The sequence below is a fragment of the Paralichthys olivaceus genome, chromosome 3 (genome assembly GCF_024713975.1).
Source record: "Paralichthys olivaceus isolate ysfri-2021 chromosome 3, ASM2471397v2, whole genome shotgun sequence".
Lineage (NCBI taxonomy): Eukaryota > Metazoa > Chordata > Actinopteri > Pleuronectiformes > Paralichthyidae > Paralichthys > Paralichthys olivaceus.
Window position 1 is genome coordinate 11,852,732 of NC_091095.1, and position 15,989 is coordinate 11,868,720.

The 15,989-nt window shown below is 40.1% G+C and overlaps 2 protein-coding genes across 5 annotated transcripts in view; one reads left to right on the forward strand and one right to left on the reverse strand.

The window, feature by feature from the left end:
- The window catches only part of ttll7 (tubulin tyrosine ligase-like family, member 7), a 68,551-nt gene extending 62,395 nt beyond the window's left edge, over positions 1–6,156 (reverse strand). Inside the window, exon 1 of one of the 3 annotated variants that reach the window (XM_020080495.2) lies at positions 5,264–5,842. The gene's annotated coding sequence lies outside the window, so the exon portion shown is untranslated. Of the gene's footprint in view, positions 1–5,263 lie in introns of all 3 variants that reach the window. The other 2 variants (XM_069521944.1, XM_069521945.1) reach the window with 2 other exon arrangements.
- Positions 6,157–6,803: 647 nt separating this feature from the next.
- Positions 6,804–15,484, forward strand: prkacba (protein kinase, cAMP-dependent, catalytic, beta a). Of its 2 annotated transcripts, none has more exons than XM_020081414.2 (10): positions 6,804–7,172; positions 10,444–10,505; positions 10,811–10,939; positions 11,915–12,013; positions 12,200–12,282; positions 12,490–12,616; positions 12,885–12,980; positions 13,291–13,413; positions 13,507–13,671; positions 13,744–15,484. In XM_020081414.2, exons 1-10 carry the CDS (start codon positions 7,127–7,129, stop codon positions 13,867–13,869), a joined length of 1,056 nt encoding a protein of 351 aa, XP_019936973.1. In that variant the 5' UTR covers positions 6,804–7,126; the 3' UTR covers positions 13,870–15,484. The 2 variants fall into 2 exon arrangements, with proteins under 2 accessions (XP_019936973.1, XP_019936971.1); XM_020081412.2 differs by lacking the exon at positions 6,804–7,172 and adding an exon at positions 7,235–8,911.
- The last annotated feature ends 505 nt before the right edge of the window (positions 15,485–15,989 follow it).

The following is a 15,989-nucleotide window of genomic DNA, read 5'->3' on the forward strand; positions in this document are numbered from 1 at the left end:
GATCCTTACAAATGGACTGAGGGGTCAGGAGCTGTCCTCCCTCTTCCAGTCACAGATGGAACAGTATATTTATCAAAGTAGCACTAATGTTTTTCTCATGAATTATGGGATAGTTAAAACTCTTCAAGTCATTTCACTTAAATAAAATAAGGGAGAAAATATCCCTCTTTGGTTGACCTGGCCAAACCCATAAACATATGCACCCTGTGACAAGTCATAAGACAGAAATGCCTCTTTTTCTCTTTTTTAGGGGCCACATGCTAAAACGACTGGGAGCCACTGCCTTGTGTTTTTTAAACTTCCTATTTACAAATAAAGTGTTTCCAATTTGCCAGCAAATGGTCATAGTTGCGTCTTTGAAACTGCAGTTAATCATGCTTATGATATTGCATGCAAGTGAGATAGTAGTGAGCCTGAAAAGGGGAAAATATCAGAAATGTCACAAATCATCAAAAAAGTGAAGCTAAACAGATTCAGGTCATTGGGATATATTGACAATCATAAATCAGAAGTAACATAAGCTAGTGAGGCTACAGTGTGAGGTTTCATGGTGCTACTAAACCATTTCATAAAGAGATCAACAGTAGCCTCTAGTGGTGAAAAGTCCTGTTCCTATCTACTGATATTTTCTGTCCACACCCGAGTCAGACAAACCTCAAGATGCACACACATTAAAAGACACGCACACAATCTGACTTGAAAAGCAACCATGTTGATTTGATAAATATCCTTTGACAAATCAGATCGGGGAAACAATCTAATCACATTTCTTGGTGGCTCAGTCGTCTTTACTGTCTACCTATCCCTCTGTCTGTGCACATTGATCCTGGGGAGGACGGAGTCTGGAGTGAGATCAACAGAGAGGGGGAGAGCAACAACAAAGAGTTAGAGTGATAAAAAGAGGCAAGCTGTGCTGTTGACAACCTGCCTCCACCTCCTGTCACTGTACAGGAGGAACAGAGAACGCTGTCTCAGTAAGTGCACTGGAGCTCAGTGTCATGTAAACCCTCTGGAGCAAAGAGGTCAGATCAGACAGATGCATATGATGCAACTAAATACCTAGAGAAACAAACAAGTTGAGGGCACATGGATTACCTATTTCTGAAAAGTACACACAATTACTAGATGGTGATGTTAAATGTACTTGTTCCGCAATATATCCTATTTATTTAAGGAACAATTGTTTTATCAATCAATCAAACAATCAATTTCAATATTAACAGGGACTGGGAAAAGGCAATAATCAATCTCATAAGTTTCAAGTGAGGTAACACCAAATGCAATAAAAAAAAGAGAAAATGATCAAGAGAAAATAATAAAACACTAAGATGAGAAAGGAAAAAAGATAAAATAATCAAATGCTAAGGTATTAAAAGGTACAGTGTGTAGAATTTTGTGATATCTAATGGCGAAGTTGCATGTTGCAGCTGAATATACCGATCGATCAACATAAGATGAGGCCCTTTGGTCACACACTGAAGGATGACGAGCAACAAGAGACTTTCTTGTGTTTTCATCATTTGTCTAAGTGGTAGTGGTGGTTTTCAACCACAAGAGGGCCTCGTTTTACTGTCACTGACATGAGGATTCCAACATTAACAGATCATAACTATTATCATTGACTGATTGGGGCATATGGCAGAATACTGTTTAGTGACAACACAGGCTGTAATTCAGCTCAATCACCATATTCAAATGTTAAGTTTGTTGATTCAAAAAAAGACTTGTTTAAATATTTAATAACCTCTTTAAGGAGGAATAATGTGAGAATATATTTAGTTTCATCTTATTTTGTTTGCTTTTATCTTCTGTGTTCTATTTCCATTGTCTTTTTAATATTTTGTGAATTTTACTTGTTTAAATTTAAATTTCCATCTGCCTATATGTAAAGAGTACATGTTTGTCTTTTTGTTCATTTGTATTCCTTTTCTTTCACTGGATTTGGGTAAAACATCTTTGTGTGTCAAATCTCTTCCATATTTCCGATATTGGTAAAAGTGTTCCTTTCTAATGAAGTAGAAATGTTTCAGCACTTATACATACCATACTGCACTGTCTTATATAAAATACTACACTTCATTAAGCTGCTTTGCTTTGATATTTTTTTGTTAAGTATCAATATTAGAACATCCTCGAAACAGGTTTTTTTTAAACCTTCCGTAAGGTTACATTTCACTGCGAGCTCTAGAAAATATAATCACATCTAATCCTTCAGTAAAGTATTAACTACAAAATCTTGACTAAATCCCTTCCTCTTAGTATGAAATTAATCCTGTGACGGAGCAATAACACCTTTTCTCCAACAGAGTGCGCCAGAGGGACAAAAGAGCAGAGCTGAATTGGCAGAGCTCCCATGGATGCTGAGCTCACTCACTCACTCACTCACTCACTCCTCACTCACTCACTCACTCACTCACTCACTCACTCACTCACTCACTCACTCACACACACACACACACACACACACACACACACACACACACACACACACACACACACACACACACACACACACACACACAGAAAGGCTTTATTACAGAGAGTCAGCGCTACATGCTGCTCATCTGCAGCACTCTGTCACTGGCTTGAATGCATAACAAATACATGTCTGTCTTTCAGGCCATTGTTATGCATAGTCTTCCCCTTATAATCCTGTGCGAATCCTGTGTTCTCTTTCAGAAATATTTATTTGTTTTGTCACACATTTACTGAAAAGTGGCTCAATTTCAAAACGCCATAGAGAAATTGATCTTGGCACACATATTATCACCACTATCATTAGACGATGGCGCTTCAAAAATACTGTATCCTCTTTTATATCAGAGGCAAAGCTGCAAAGACAGCACAAACAGCACTACAATGAGTGTGAGCCAAAGGAACCAAAGCAGCAGGTTCAGTGGTGTCACACCTATTACACAAGTCCCTTCAACAACCAGAAGTTCATCCCCTGAGGGGTGTGTTTTATGTTCTCACTGCCCTACATAAAACTACATCTTGAAAGCTGTTGTGAAATACTGAATCAATAGAGACCCTCTGGGAAACACCACTTAGCTTTGTGTTGAAGAGCAGGGTTTGCAGACACAAGCTCTTTTCTCTACAGTACATGCGCTGTGCCTGGATGTTGTCATTACAGCAGGGCTGGGACCTCGGGGTACGTATGACCCTATGACCATTTAAAAGAACAGAGACCCTGGCTAAGAAGACATGAACTATTACACATCCTCGACTGGAAACCAAATGTAAACAAAGGAATCTTTTGCCGAAAATTGAGCTTCTGTCCTACAAATAGTACACAAAACCTTTTCACAGTATGTTTTCTCACATTTAAAAGGCACAAAAGACCATCTGTAAAAGATACTGTGAACTTGCAAGTTCCTTTTTATAAAAAGTGCCTCTACTTTTCATTATCTATTTGGCCACGACCCCTACATTGTGCTCCCAGGAAAAATCTGAGCTGAGTTTACAGACTGCTTTCATGGGAAAGTAGTTGGTTTAGAATTGCCAGAGGAACTAAATTTAGCTGGAACCAGTGACCTAACACAGGCTTCATGGTTTTTTCCAGATATGAGGAGGAACGAGTGTGGGAGCTGTCAGCCCACAGGCGACTGAAATACACCAACAAACAGCCCAATGTTGATCCTAACTTTACATCAGAAAGAATCTACAGTGATGCAGGCAAAATGGACCAATGCAAAATTCAGTGTATAGTCACAACAACCTTGCCTGACCTTAGTCTGTAAATGAACACACAGATGTTTCTTCCAAAGCATGGCACTGTTGGAAGAAAGTTAGCTATAAATGTGTGGAGGTGTTGTCGATCAATCAATCAAATTTTATTGTATAGCCCATATTCACAAATCTCACTTTGTCTTATATGACTTAACAAGGTGCAACACACACACAACCACATGTACAATGGACACATCTGTAAACTCAGACTGTGTTAAAACTAAAACTAAATAATTATACCTTCACAAACACAAATGATGTTCGTGATTAATTGAATATAGAGATCTGATCACTGGAGGAAGGAGGCATTTTATCAATCATTTATATCCTCATACAGGATATACATATTTTGCATATTACTATATAACATAAAGAATATATAATATTTGGTGTTGTGGTTTAGAGGGTCACAGTGTCCTATGTCTTAGTTGTAACATGGATCTGTATACGGAGAAGATTCTCGGTCGTGTGAAGAGTCCAACTGAAAAGCTTCAAATACAATAGAAACATCTCAGTGTAAGGGAAGGGATGGGAGGGAACAGATAAGACGTTTGGGTCACTAAGAGTCATGTCAAGATTGTTATTATTTTCTACAGAATGGAGGCTGTCTCAAGGTACAACTTATTCCAATGTCAGAGACAGGATGGCACAAAACATAAATATCTTTCCACACTGTTTCTCATTTGCAAATTTTAAGGCATCAAAAGATGTGTAAACCTATAAATCTAAAAAATCCAAGATACATGAAAATAAATCATCACATCCCTATTAAGAGCAGCATTTCATAGTGCTGTTGGTATTATTATGTAATCTGTCAGTAATGGTCATCTACAGGGGGCTGTGGTGTGAGAGTGGCACACTGGACTTAAAGACAGACAAGAATATATCAAAGGACTCTTCAAACGCCATGTCCCATCATGCAATCCACCAGACTGTGAAAGCTAAACATGAGCAACAGACTTGCATGTGCATGCAGAGCAGGTTTTTGCAAAGCTAGCCCTGATTGCTAAGAAGCTCTGCTACTGTCAGGAGCCTGTCAATGAAAATCAGTCAATATGGTATCTTCCAGATCACAGGGAGGATGGAAGGCCACCCCCACCCCCTTCACAGATACTGTGTATTTTGGGATTAGCACTAAATGGATTTCTTAAATCTGGAATTTTAGTGTATTGGCTATTACTGGTTTCAAGGAAAACGTGTTGCGCTCGTGATTTAACGTGACACAGCCTGGGAATATGTGTCATTGCTATGTATTAAATGCTAGCAAGCTGAAGCTAACGCCAGGTTAGCCACTTCTATAAAGCAGGTGGAAGGAGCAGGCAGGGAAACAAGCCAGTCAATGCTACACAGTAAAGTCCACTGTAGAAACGCGACAACGTTATGGTTTAAATATGTAGAGAATGAGGATGTTTCCCTTTCACCAGAAGTAAAACCCCTTGAGTGAGACACCGTGTAATGACTCCAAGGAAACATAATGACCCTGCTCTGTTAGCTTAGCCGCTGCCGTGCGAAGGATGGAGAGCAGTGCGGTTACCTTCTTTATCCCAGACACAGGCGGTGCACCAGCTCCTCTGCTGGGCTCGTCTGAACCACACGGTCGCCGTGCGGAGAGACACCAAGACCCGGGAGTATCTACAACACTACACCGGTGTTTATAGCGTGAGCATGCGTTACTACGGAGGACTGACAGACACTAGAAACAAGGCTCTGGAGCTTCTTCTCCTGCGCGCTGCTGGAGCGAGTCCGCGGGCAAAACCACTCGCTCCGTGAGAGAGGGGGGAGCTCTGGAGGAAGTGCTGAAGTTTGCATTCTCCACCTGGCACCAGCGTCACATTGAAGTGAGCCGCAGCGAGCACCAGCCAAGTCAACGTGTTTCATTTACTGTGGTTAGCAAGACTGGGAGCCGAGATGGAGAACACTCACCGGGGCTGAGAGCTAGTTTTCCCCCCAGCTTCAGCTCACAGGTTTCAGTGCGGCTCTTCTCTTCCTGATCATGATACACAGAGAGAAGCTACCTAGCAACTGTGTGTGCGTGTGTGCGCGCGCGTGTGTGTGTGTGTGTATGTGTCGCTGGCCATGGTGCTAAAACAACCCTGCTGCTGCTCTCAGTGGGCGTGACCTGCTCAGAGGTCGTTCATGTGTCATTCATGTGTCACAGAATCTAAAGCTCAACAGTTTCAATATTTTTCAAAAATCATTTTTTTACCGTTTGCCTGACTCATAACATTTTTAATATTACAAAAAATGTTCTCCAGCTCTCAGTAATTGAAACTGAAAGTTTCAGAACCAAAAACTTGAATCATCTCAGTGTATAAAACATTACCTCTACTTTTATCATTGCCAAAAAAGGTTTGAGTTAATACGCTTATTTTGCATTTGTTTGAGGTCACTCAAATGACTGACTATCTAAATGACGGATGCTTCTGTCTAAAATAAAACTATATTGCAGACAAATCGCAATAAAAGTGCAAAAGGTAAGAATTTAAAGTTTTGTTGCTAACTGGTTGCTCAGCTGACCTTTGGTCAAACAAGATTTATTCTGTACATTTGTTTCAAACTGAGATGTCTAGAATAAAAATGTTCCCTGGGAGTTCTCCCCTTCCGAACATGACAGAGAACCTGTGGTAGCCTGCAGTTGTCATACAAACTCAAAGGTGTTTAATTTGTCCAGTTTGGGTGACTGTTAAAAACATGGCGGCCTCCGTAGAGATGACCAGCTCCACATGTTAATAAAAATATTTAAATATAAAGGGGCAATTCTAGGGCAAAGAAAACAACAGTTCGTACAATTTAGATGAAACACACTAGTGAAAACATCACTAGGATTATTTTATATTTATATATTAATATTTTTATATTAAATCTTACACACTGGACCTTTAAGGGAGATACATTTTAGAAACCAGTCTCACTACTGAGAGTAATATAGCCTAGTCGGTAAATAATTTCATCATGCGAGTCTTGACAATATAAACAGAATCTACTTTTACCCATAACACACGTAATGTGTCCGATTTTAACACGTCCGACTAGTACGTGAAGGCAGCATTCCGCGAGTGTTTCGTACGTGTTTTCGTGAACGCAGCAGCGAACGACAGCAGGCAGAGGTGAAAAGTCTGGATCATGTTTTCGTTCCAGCGGAGCTGCACTTGAAGACAGAGGACACTGGACATAACGAGCGAGCAGGGCGGACAGCACAGCACGTCGAGCGTCTTCTTCTGTCCACGGAGAGACGACATTAATGTTGCTCTCCGCCAGCCGGCTAGCTCGGGCTGAAATTTGTTGCTAGCTAACGGAGGAGGAGGAGGAGGAGGAGGAGGAGGACGCTGCTGCTGTCAGCCTACCGCCGCCACCATCATCGCTCCTAGCCAGCTGTGCATCGCCCTGTCCGCATAACATGGGAAACACAACAACCGCCAAGAAAGGCAATGAACAGGAAAGCGGTAAGCACCCGGGAAGAAAGCCACCCACCCACCCAGCTAGCTAGCTAGATAGTTAGTAAGTTAGCCTGACAGCCATGTAGCGTTAGCTGCGTGCTAGTGGTTTATTATGAAGTCAGAGGAGAGCAACCTTTAGCAGCTGTTGTCCAGTGCTAGCAGAGACAGCACGGTGCTAATGCGCTGCAGAGGAGAACCATCTTTGGTAGGGACAGTTTACAAGGTGTGTTGTCTCCCTCCTCGTGATCTCTGCCTCCCGATCTCACTTTGTAACGGTGCCACAGATAAAGATGCAAAATGACAGCATCGCCATCCTGTTTCTAAATCCTCTACTTAGCCAGATGAAAGCTTTTTTATTTTAATATATTAGTCCCACAGTGTCAGGTTGAGCTGAAGTTATCAGGGCACCATGTTTGATTGAAAAAAACAAAGCCAAGAGCAGCTGCCTGGAGCCAGACAACATCAGCAAACACTGGTCTCTGCTATAGCTGCAGCACAAGGCCTGGGCACAGGTACCAACAGGTACCTGATAACGTTGGAGATAAGCTCAACACAAAGATGCTTAAACCTTATAAACTTGAGGGTTTCTTTATTCTGGTTTTGCTTAATTTTCCAAACAAGGGCTACAGAACGACCAGCATTAGTTTCCACTCTAATGGTTAACTCTTATGTGTCAAGTCAGCAGCTGTCAACAAGTTTACTGTAAATCTAAAATGTTGTGCCTCGATCACAGCTTTCTTTCAGTGGTTCTCTGTTGATGCTATAACAGGAAGGGGAAGGCAGCTCCTCTTCTAGTCTCCTGCACCTGTTGACGAGATATTTTACAAGTGCTTGATCACTTGAAAGCAGCAGCAGTAGCCGGAGGGCCCTCTGTTCGTTGTGTTTTGTGTCAAGTCTTGACCAGGCTAATCCACTGAACTGTGCCATGGTTAGTGTCTGAGGAGCGCTGGTCTCAACCGGCTTTCTGATTGGCAGTGGTCCACACAGCCTGAGCCTTGTGTGACTCCGGCCACCTGTAGTGTCTGATGCAAACAGCAAGATGCAGAAATGTGTCAATGCAATATATTTCTGTCATTTCGATTTCTGTTTTTCAATGCTGGACGTCTCGGTGGCCAGTGGAACCAGTGTGCAGCTCCAGAGTCGGTTTGTCAGGGTGACTTTAAGCTCTTTGAAGAACTGCATTGTTTAAGTTTACCACCAGAGTGCACGATAACCTAGAGATAAGATCTCTCTCAGTCAGTCAGTGGGTGTTACAGGCCTCCTGTTTCCTTATCTGCACTCTGAATGCATTACACTTGGGCAGTGATGGCATAACTTTAGGAGACTGGCCTTTTTCAGTGCTTTGCTATCTTTGTATGCTTTTGTCAAAACAATCTCACCAATAGCACCGGAGAGCAATAAATATCCGTTGACACAGCACAGAACATAGTAGACGCACAGCTGGCCACTGATACTGAAGCAGAGGACATGAACAGGAAGTGTAACTTTGTGTGGTTAGCCAAGCAGTTTGCTGTGCACTTGGCTGCATACAGGAAGCTTTAGTGTCAGTCTGAAAACGGTCGCTTTGTCCGGGGAGACTTTTTTCGATCACACACAATAACAAATTTGTCTCAGGATGGCCCAGGGAAAGGAGCAATCCTTCGCCAGCCGCTTATTTAAGTATCGCAAGAGTAGCCAAGAGCAGAGAGGACAGGAGAGCGATGTGCCTCATATCTCTGAGTTCACCATCAACTGGGATAAGTTGAGTAAGTGCATTGTTGCTTGAAATATGTCTGCCAAAATGTAGAGCTCTGAGCAGGATGTGTCTCAGCTTGTATCGGTTCTTCTCAGTTGCTTGGTAAAACTTGAAGTTTGTGTGTTTCTGTTCATTCGGCTTTCATGGGCAGATTTTAAAGCCCAGACTTAGAACCTTTTTATGTAGATCTTCTCCTCATCTTCCTCATCAGGTTCAGGTATTAGCTATATTTCCACTCAGCTATGAGACTAAAGAAAAAACAACTCAGGTTGCGTCAGACACAAACATCCTTTTAATATCGCTGTCCCTCCATTTTCATATCCTGTTTTACCAGTATGAACTTTGTATTTATGTGTGCTTTTTACAATGTCTTTTCTATCACTGTTATGTGTTTTGTGGCGGACGAATGTAGTTTAACGTTAATTATTTGAATTTTTTCGTATTCTATTCAGAGTAGGATAATAAAAGGCTCCTCCAATACTGGTAAGAGAGAAATAGACAGTCAGGTTTACATATCTGCTGTACAGAATTTATATATATTTTGATGAAGGGGCTGTACAGCAGTTTATAAATACCTTTTGCTATTGATTTATGGTAGAAATATATCTTTAAACAAATACAATATTTCTCTGTAAAGTAATTCTACCTTTTTCTGGTGTAAAGGGGCCTAATGGTTTGTCATTTTGTTGCGTGTTGCATTTAATCCACTTGAATGTCAAATGTTCTTCACTTCATAAATGTTTCTTCCTCTCTTTCTCTTCTCCATCATTTCTATCCATGTGGGTGAATGTTCCTGCAAACCCTTGGTGAACTGTAGAGACTTTTGGTATGGTCATTTTTCCATGAGTTGTCCTAAATCACAGAGAGAACGTTTGATCTGCAGCTTATGTCCACAAGGCTTATTATTATTACTATTCAAATATCTAAATATTACACTTTAATCTGCTGTAGTCCTAAATACACATATTAAAGCCTATTTGTGCTAAGGATGCATTTATATCACCAACAGAATATCACATTTTACCAACCAACTCGACATTAGACACCTGCAATGACTCTGTGACTTTGGACGCCTCATGTCTGCTGTGACTTTAACAATGCATTGTCTTTCTAATGCCTGCACTCGTCTGTATTTTGTCTTCTCCTTCCGCCTATTTCTATTATTATTAGTATTACCTCCCCATTTACTCCCACCCACTCTGAAAGAGATGCAGAATAGCTTGAGTTTGAATTGACCAGTTCTATAAAGTTCACAAGAGCTCTTTGCATCACTTTATGAATTACAGTTTCCTTGCTTAGGTGTGTAGTTTTGAGTTTTGTTGATGAGGTTTTGTTTTGTCAAGTATCGTCCTGCCTTCACAGTACTTGACATTTGCCTGACCTTATAGTGCATTTGTTCCCCTGAACCTCTGAATTTCCTGTGTTTAGTTTCCTGAAGATGTTGAATACCCTAGTTAGTTATTTGCTTGAACATGTTAAACTGACCTTGTGTCAGCACCTAAATGCTGATTGTTTAATGACACTTGTCTCCTGTTCTTGCAGTGAAAGAGTTCTTAGCTAAAGCCAAAGAAGATTTTTTAAGAAAATGGGAGTGTCCAGCACAGGTAAATTGTTCCCTCTGAGTTCTTTATTTCTCTCCACACTATTAATCTGGACTCAACTGTTTTTGTATGAACAGCTCACTTGTTTTTGTTTAAAAGTTTTGTTGGCATGAATGCTTATAGTGAAATTGTTAGTATGAGGTATTTACTGTAAAAAAAAAAAGGGGGGGGGTTGCTTTCTGAGCTACTGGAAGAAAAACTGTTCTAGGATTAGCATCTATAAGAAATCTTAGCATTCTGAACCTTCTGGCATAGTTGAATTATTTTGGTCTTCAGTTCACTGTATCATTTCCAATGTGTTTCCACAGAGCACAACTGGCCTGGATGACTTTGATAGATTTAAGACTTTGGGCACAGGCTCATTTGGGCGAGTTATGCTCGTCAAACATAAAGGAACAAACCAGTTCTACGCCATGAAGATCTTGGACAAACAAAAAGTAAGTATACGTTTCTAAAGTTTAACAGTTTATCCATCTCATAAGAACTACTGTTATTAATTAGTGTGGTGACAGTCATAAATGCTGTGTATGAAAGGAAATGAAGTGCTTCCTCTCGTGCACTGCCAGCACGCTATCACTGGAAACCTCAAAGCGCTTTCTGAGAGTTTCGATCTTTAAATACTGATGTAAAAGTTGTAGGAGGAGGTTGTCGTGTCCTCAGTATGTTCATTGCGTTGCAGTGATCTGTTCCCTGGTGTAAGAAATTGCTTATCTGTGTTTCTGTTTCAGCTCCACTACTGAAAGTCTTTTTCTATACACAGTATATTGCTTCTCAATCAGCCTCCTTTTGTTTCTCAAAACATTTTTATACTGATTTGTATGCAGCCATTGTTTTCCACTCAGGCTTCTATGTAAATGAACTTGCAGAGACATAGTAGGTCATTCATCTCAGTAAATATTGTGGCCAGGTGTTACGTCATTGTGCTGTAGTGAAGTTGTGAACTGAGACAGGCTGGTGTGGTGACCTTCTTATCTGTGATTTCTTATTGTGAGACTTCTCGTTTTGATATTCTTTTAATACTGGTAATAGTTTGTCTACGTTAGATGCCGTGCTGTTCAACACCGGACTTTCATTTAGTTTTTCTGAGCTGAATGCACCAGACAGGCAGACGTTTGTAATAAGTTGCAAATAAGGGTTATCAGAGCAAGTTGTTAGTCTCTGCAAGGTGATCTTAGCCGAATGAAAGACGAATCCAAAAATGTTAAAAATTATGCTTTTAAATAAATTTAGTTACTATTAGGCAGAAACATAACAGACCTCTCTATTTACTCTTCAAGTAGATATAGCGAGAGATCAGGAAAACCTAATGTGTCTTTACATTGTATTTAGTGCAATTGTAAAACCCATACACATACCAATTATCAGCAGTATACTATGCTTAACATATACTTGTGTGTACCTTCTCTTTTCAGGTGGTAAAGTTGAAGCAGATAGAACACACGCTAAATGAAAAAAGAATACTACAGGCCGTCTCCTTCCCCTTCCTCGTCAGATTGGAGTACGCTTTTAAGGTACACACAGGCACCCACCACTTATGAGTGCATTGTGGAAATATACATTTTTACATAAGTTTTGATACTTATCAATTTGTTAAAAAAATGTTTTCTGATAACAAGAACAAAAAAAAGATAAAATATGATGAGACCATTCATTGTGTTGGTGTGAGCCTGCTGGAATGTTTTGTCTTTGTTGAACAGGACAACTCAAACCTCTATATGGTCATGGAATATGTTCCCGGGGGAGAGATGTTCTCACACCTCAGACGTATTGGAAGGTTCAGGTGAGGAATCAAAAGTATTACATTTTTAGTTTGAAAGCCAATAACCCCTGAACAAAGACTTATCATAATTCCATGGGTGAAATGCCTTCAGACCGACATCAGTTTTCAATTGGCTGTACCATGAATGATTGCGTTTGCTTCTTTGCTCAAAAGAGGCTTGTGTTCATATATTTCATCAGTGTCTGACTCTACATTTCCCTCTTTCAGTGAAAACCATGCGAGATTTTATGCAGCTCAGATAGTACTCACCTTTGAGTACCTTCACTCCTTAGACCTCATCTACAGAGACTTGAAGCCTGAAAACCTGCTCATAGATCAACATGGGTACATCCAGGTATAAAATTCATCTAATGGTTTCTAATATGAAAGTAAATTGAGGGAGATTATGTCATCAACAAAGTCTGTTAGCTATTAAGAGTGAATGTCTGAGTCTAGTAGATATTAATATTTCATTAGTCTGCTACTAAAGAAGAAATGTTCAACAATAAAACACTGTAAAACAACACAATGCAATATGGGCTTAGTGGCCCGGTGTGTGGTACATGTTAACTTTGTCTTTATGTATTCTACATAACCTTATCATGTACCTATTCTTTCTGCAGGTCACAGACTTTGGTTTTGCCAAAAGAGTAAAAGGCAGAACCTGGACATTGTGTGGAACTCCTGAGTACCTGGCTCCAGAGATCATCCTCAGTAAGGTGAGCCCTTCTTACCCAGTCATCTTCCTACAGTGCAGTCCTTCAGCTTCAAAGTTCCACACACTCACATTGGGACAAGTGTTAAGAATCAACACCCTTTTTATGCAGCGTAACATGAGTTTTATTACAGTGTTGACAACAAAGGCTTAGAGAAGAAGGTATGACATGCAAGTCAGTCTGTGGATTGTGCTTGAGCGGCTGTCAGTCAAAGAATAGAACATGTGTAACTGTTCATGCGTATGTCTCAGGGTCTTCTGACTAATATTTCTGATCCATCCAGTCAGTAAAAAAAACATTCTGTTTCTTCCAGGGCTACAACAAAGCTGTGGACTGGTGGGCACTTGGAGTTCTTATCTATGAGATGGCGGCTGGGTATCCTCCCTTTTTTGCTGATCAGCCTATCCAGATCTACGAGAAGATTGTGTCTGGCAAGGTGCAGCGGTTTAGCCAAAAAAGCGCCGATATGTTTAATAATTTAATGCTTGAACTTCAACCATAAGTTTCGGTCTTTTTCTCAATCTTGTAGGTACGATTCCCCTCTCACTTTAGCTCCGACCTGAAAGACTTGCTGAGAAATCTGCTTCAGGTCGACCTGACAAAGAGATTTGGCAACCTGAAGAATGGCGTGAACGACATCAAAAATCACAAGTGGTTCTCCGCAACAGACTGGATCGCCGTTTACGAGAGAAAGGTAGGTCTTGGTTTCATCGTTGTAAATAATAAGTATCTCTCCCAAATAAATATTGCAATGTGCATTTTTTAGGTTGAAGCGCCCTTCTTGCCCAAGTGCAGAGGACCAGGAGACACAAGCAACTTTGACGACTACGAAGAGGAGGACATTCGTGTCTCACAAACAGAAAAGTGTGCGAAAGAGTTTGCTGAGTTCTAGTGAGTGGGCCGGCGTCGCATCAGGGCTCGTGTGTTTTGGGATATTTGCACTCTCCCGAGGGTTAGGGTGGAGCCAAGGCCGTCACATGTTCAAAATAAACGCCTCATTCCTTCATTCCACACGGCTGAATGAGGTCCTCCTCACCATGATCCTGCGTGCAGTTAGCACTAACCTATACACAGGCACATTATGCAGACACCACTCGTGCTGCGACACAAAAATACTAGACCACGTCCTCATCTTTTTAGCTTATTTCAGTTGTTTTCTGTTTTGCCACTGTTGATTATCCTCCCTTATTTCAAGTCATAATTATTTGTGAAAACGTAAAAACTAATATTACTCTCAATTTCCAAGTGGCACAAAGAGTGATAGATTGTATCAGCTGTTATTGCACATTTTGTAATATAGGCTTTAGGAAAACAGAAGGGATTTTATTTGGTTAAAAATTTCAACATTGAAATTTGCCAGACGTCTGTCGTCTGTTTCACGAGTGTGTTTTAAAGGTTCATTTTATTATTCATTTATCATAACCGCCTCAACATCAACCATTACTCATCATTCTGGTGTCCGACCACCTTCAACTGTGTATTTGTGCATATAAAAATAAACATATATGATTCATTCACGGTTCTGTTAAAGCATGACCAAAATTCAATCAAAGAAAGTTTTGCAAAGAAAACACTGGTGACTTCCTGAGGTTCGGGCATTTGATTCTTGAAGTGACTGATCAACAGTGACAAGAAACTTGTCAGTGCTGTATTAGTTGATCAGCTGTAGCATTGTTTTATCCATATCCGGTCACAGGACATTTCCTTTTTACCTCAGGCTAGGTGTGGTATTACATGAATGGAATGACATGATATATTTTTCAGGTACAGATGTTTCACGAGAATGAAAAGGATGAAGTTTTGGTTTGAGACTCCACACAACAGGTCATCTGTCTTTGGTATGCTCAAAATATATGAGGATGCTTTGACATGGCATTTTTCAATAGCTGAAAGGTCAATAGTCAGATTTTTCATTAGGGTTCGTTGTCGTTGAATCAAAGCAGTGTTGCTCACATGGGCATATTTTGTGTGTTTTTCGATTTTGTTTGTAAAAGCGAATTGTGCTTTAGCAGAGCATTCTCGGACGACATTGTGTAACTTGCCATATTTGGGTTATTTTCATTTTTACTCTTGCATGTTTATTAAGTTTGTACAGCAGTGTCACGACAAGCTAATAGTGCCCTGAAAGTGTTCCCTTGTTTTTAGTTTTTCTTCATTTTGTCACCTTTAAGTTGTTTCGCAGCCAGGAGACATTGATCCATTAGAAAGGTACTTTTTCATGTCATGTTGTTCTGAATAATCCAGTAAAAAATAAAACTATGGTTTAGTTTTTAAATACGCTCTAACCATGAAATAATAACAACTATCATATCCTTTTAGTGTGTGCATCTTGGTCACTTGGCTGAATCATATACTTCCTGCAGTGCTACACTAACAATCTAAGGTTTTAGAACACCTCCACTATTGCAGCTGTATTTCTACAGTAATTAAATTTTTTTAATTTAATTTCACAATGTTTCTGAAATTGAATTGTCAAATAAATTAAAAGATTGAAGTTTTGAATCTAATTTAAACAGTTTGACTCATTTGGGAACTGAACACACTTGTGGCTTTCTTTCTACAGCAGAAACTAAAACAATGCAGGCAACGTTTGTCTCAACACTGTTGCAGAAGTTTCACCTTCTGTCCAGCTCCAGATAGTTGATTCTTTAGACTGTGCTGCTCTTCCATCAGCTGAAGTCTCCGATTCTTTTCCTCTAATGATTTGGGTGATTATCTTGCTGTAACCTCTGACCAATCAAAGTCTGTCTTCCTTTATATTTTACCTTTTTCTCACCACTCTGATAGCAATATACAGTACTTCTTCATCATAATTTACTTCCTTTGGAAAGCTGCAGATAAACCTATTTACTTAACAAAAAGTCCTTCCTATGAAATTGACTGATTTAATTGATTTTTTTTTTTCTGTGGGCAGTTTACCAGTAACCTTTTTACAATTTAAGTTTATTCACTGGCCTTGAACTGCTGTGAATGGGGGTGTGTTCTAAAACCTTTGACCTGTAGTGCTGTAGT

Bases quoted from the DNA above. Each gene is read 5' to 3' on its own strand.
- prkacba (XM_020081412.2), top strand. From the start codon at position 8,782: ATGGCCCAGGGAAAGGAGCAATCCTTCGCCAGCCGCTTATTTAAGTAT. The intron at 8,912-10,443 runs GTAAGTGCATTG...CTGTTCTTGCAG, and splicing joins CATCAACTGGGATAAGTTGA to TGAAAGAGTTCTTAGCTAAA. The intron at 10,940-11,914 runs GTAAGTATACGT...TTCTCTTTTCAG, and splicing joins AGATCTTGGACAAACAAAAA to GTGGTAAAGTTGAAGCAGAT.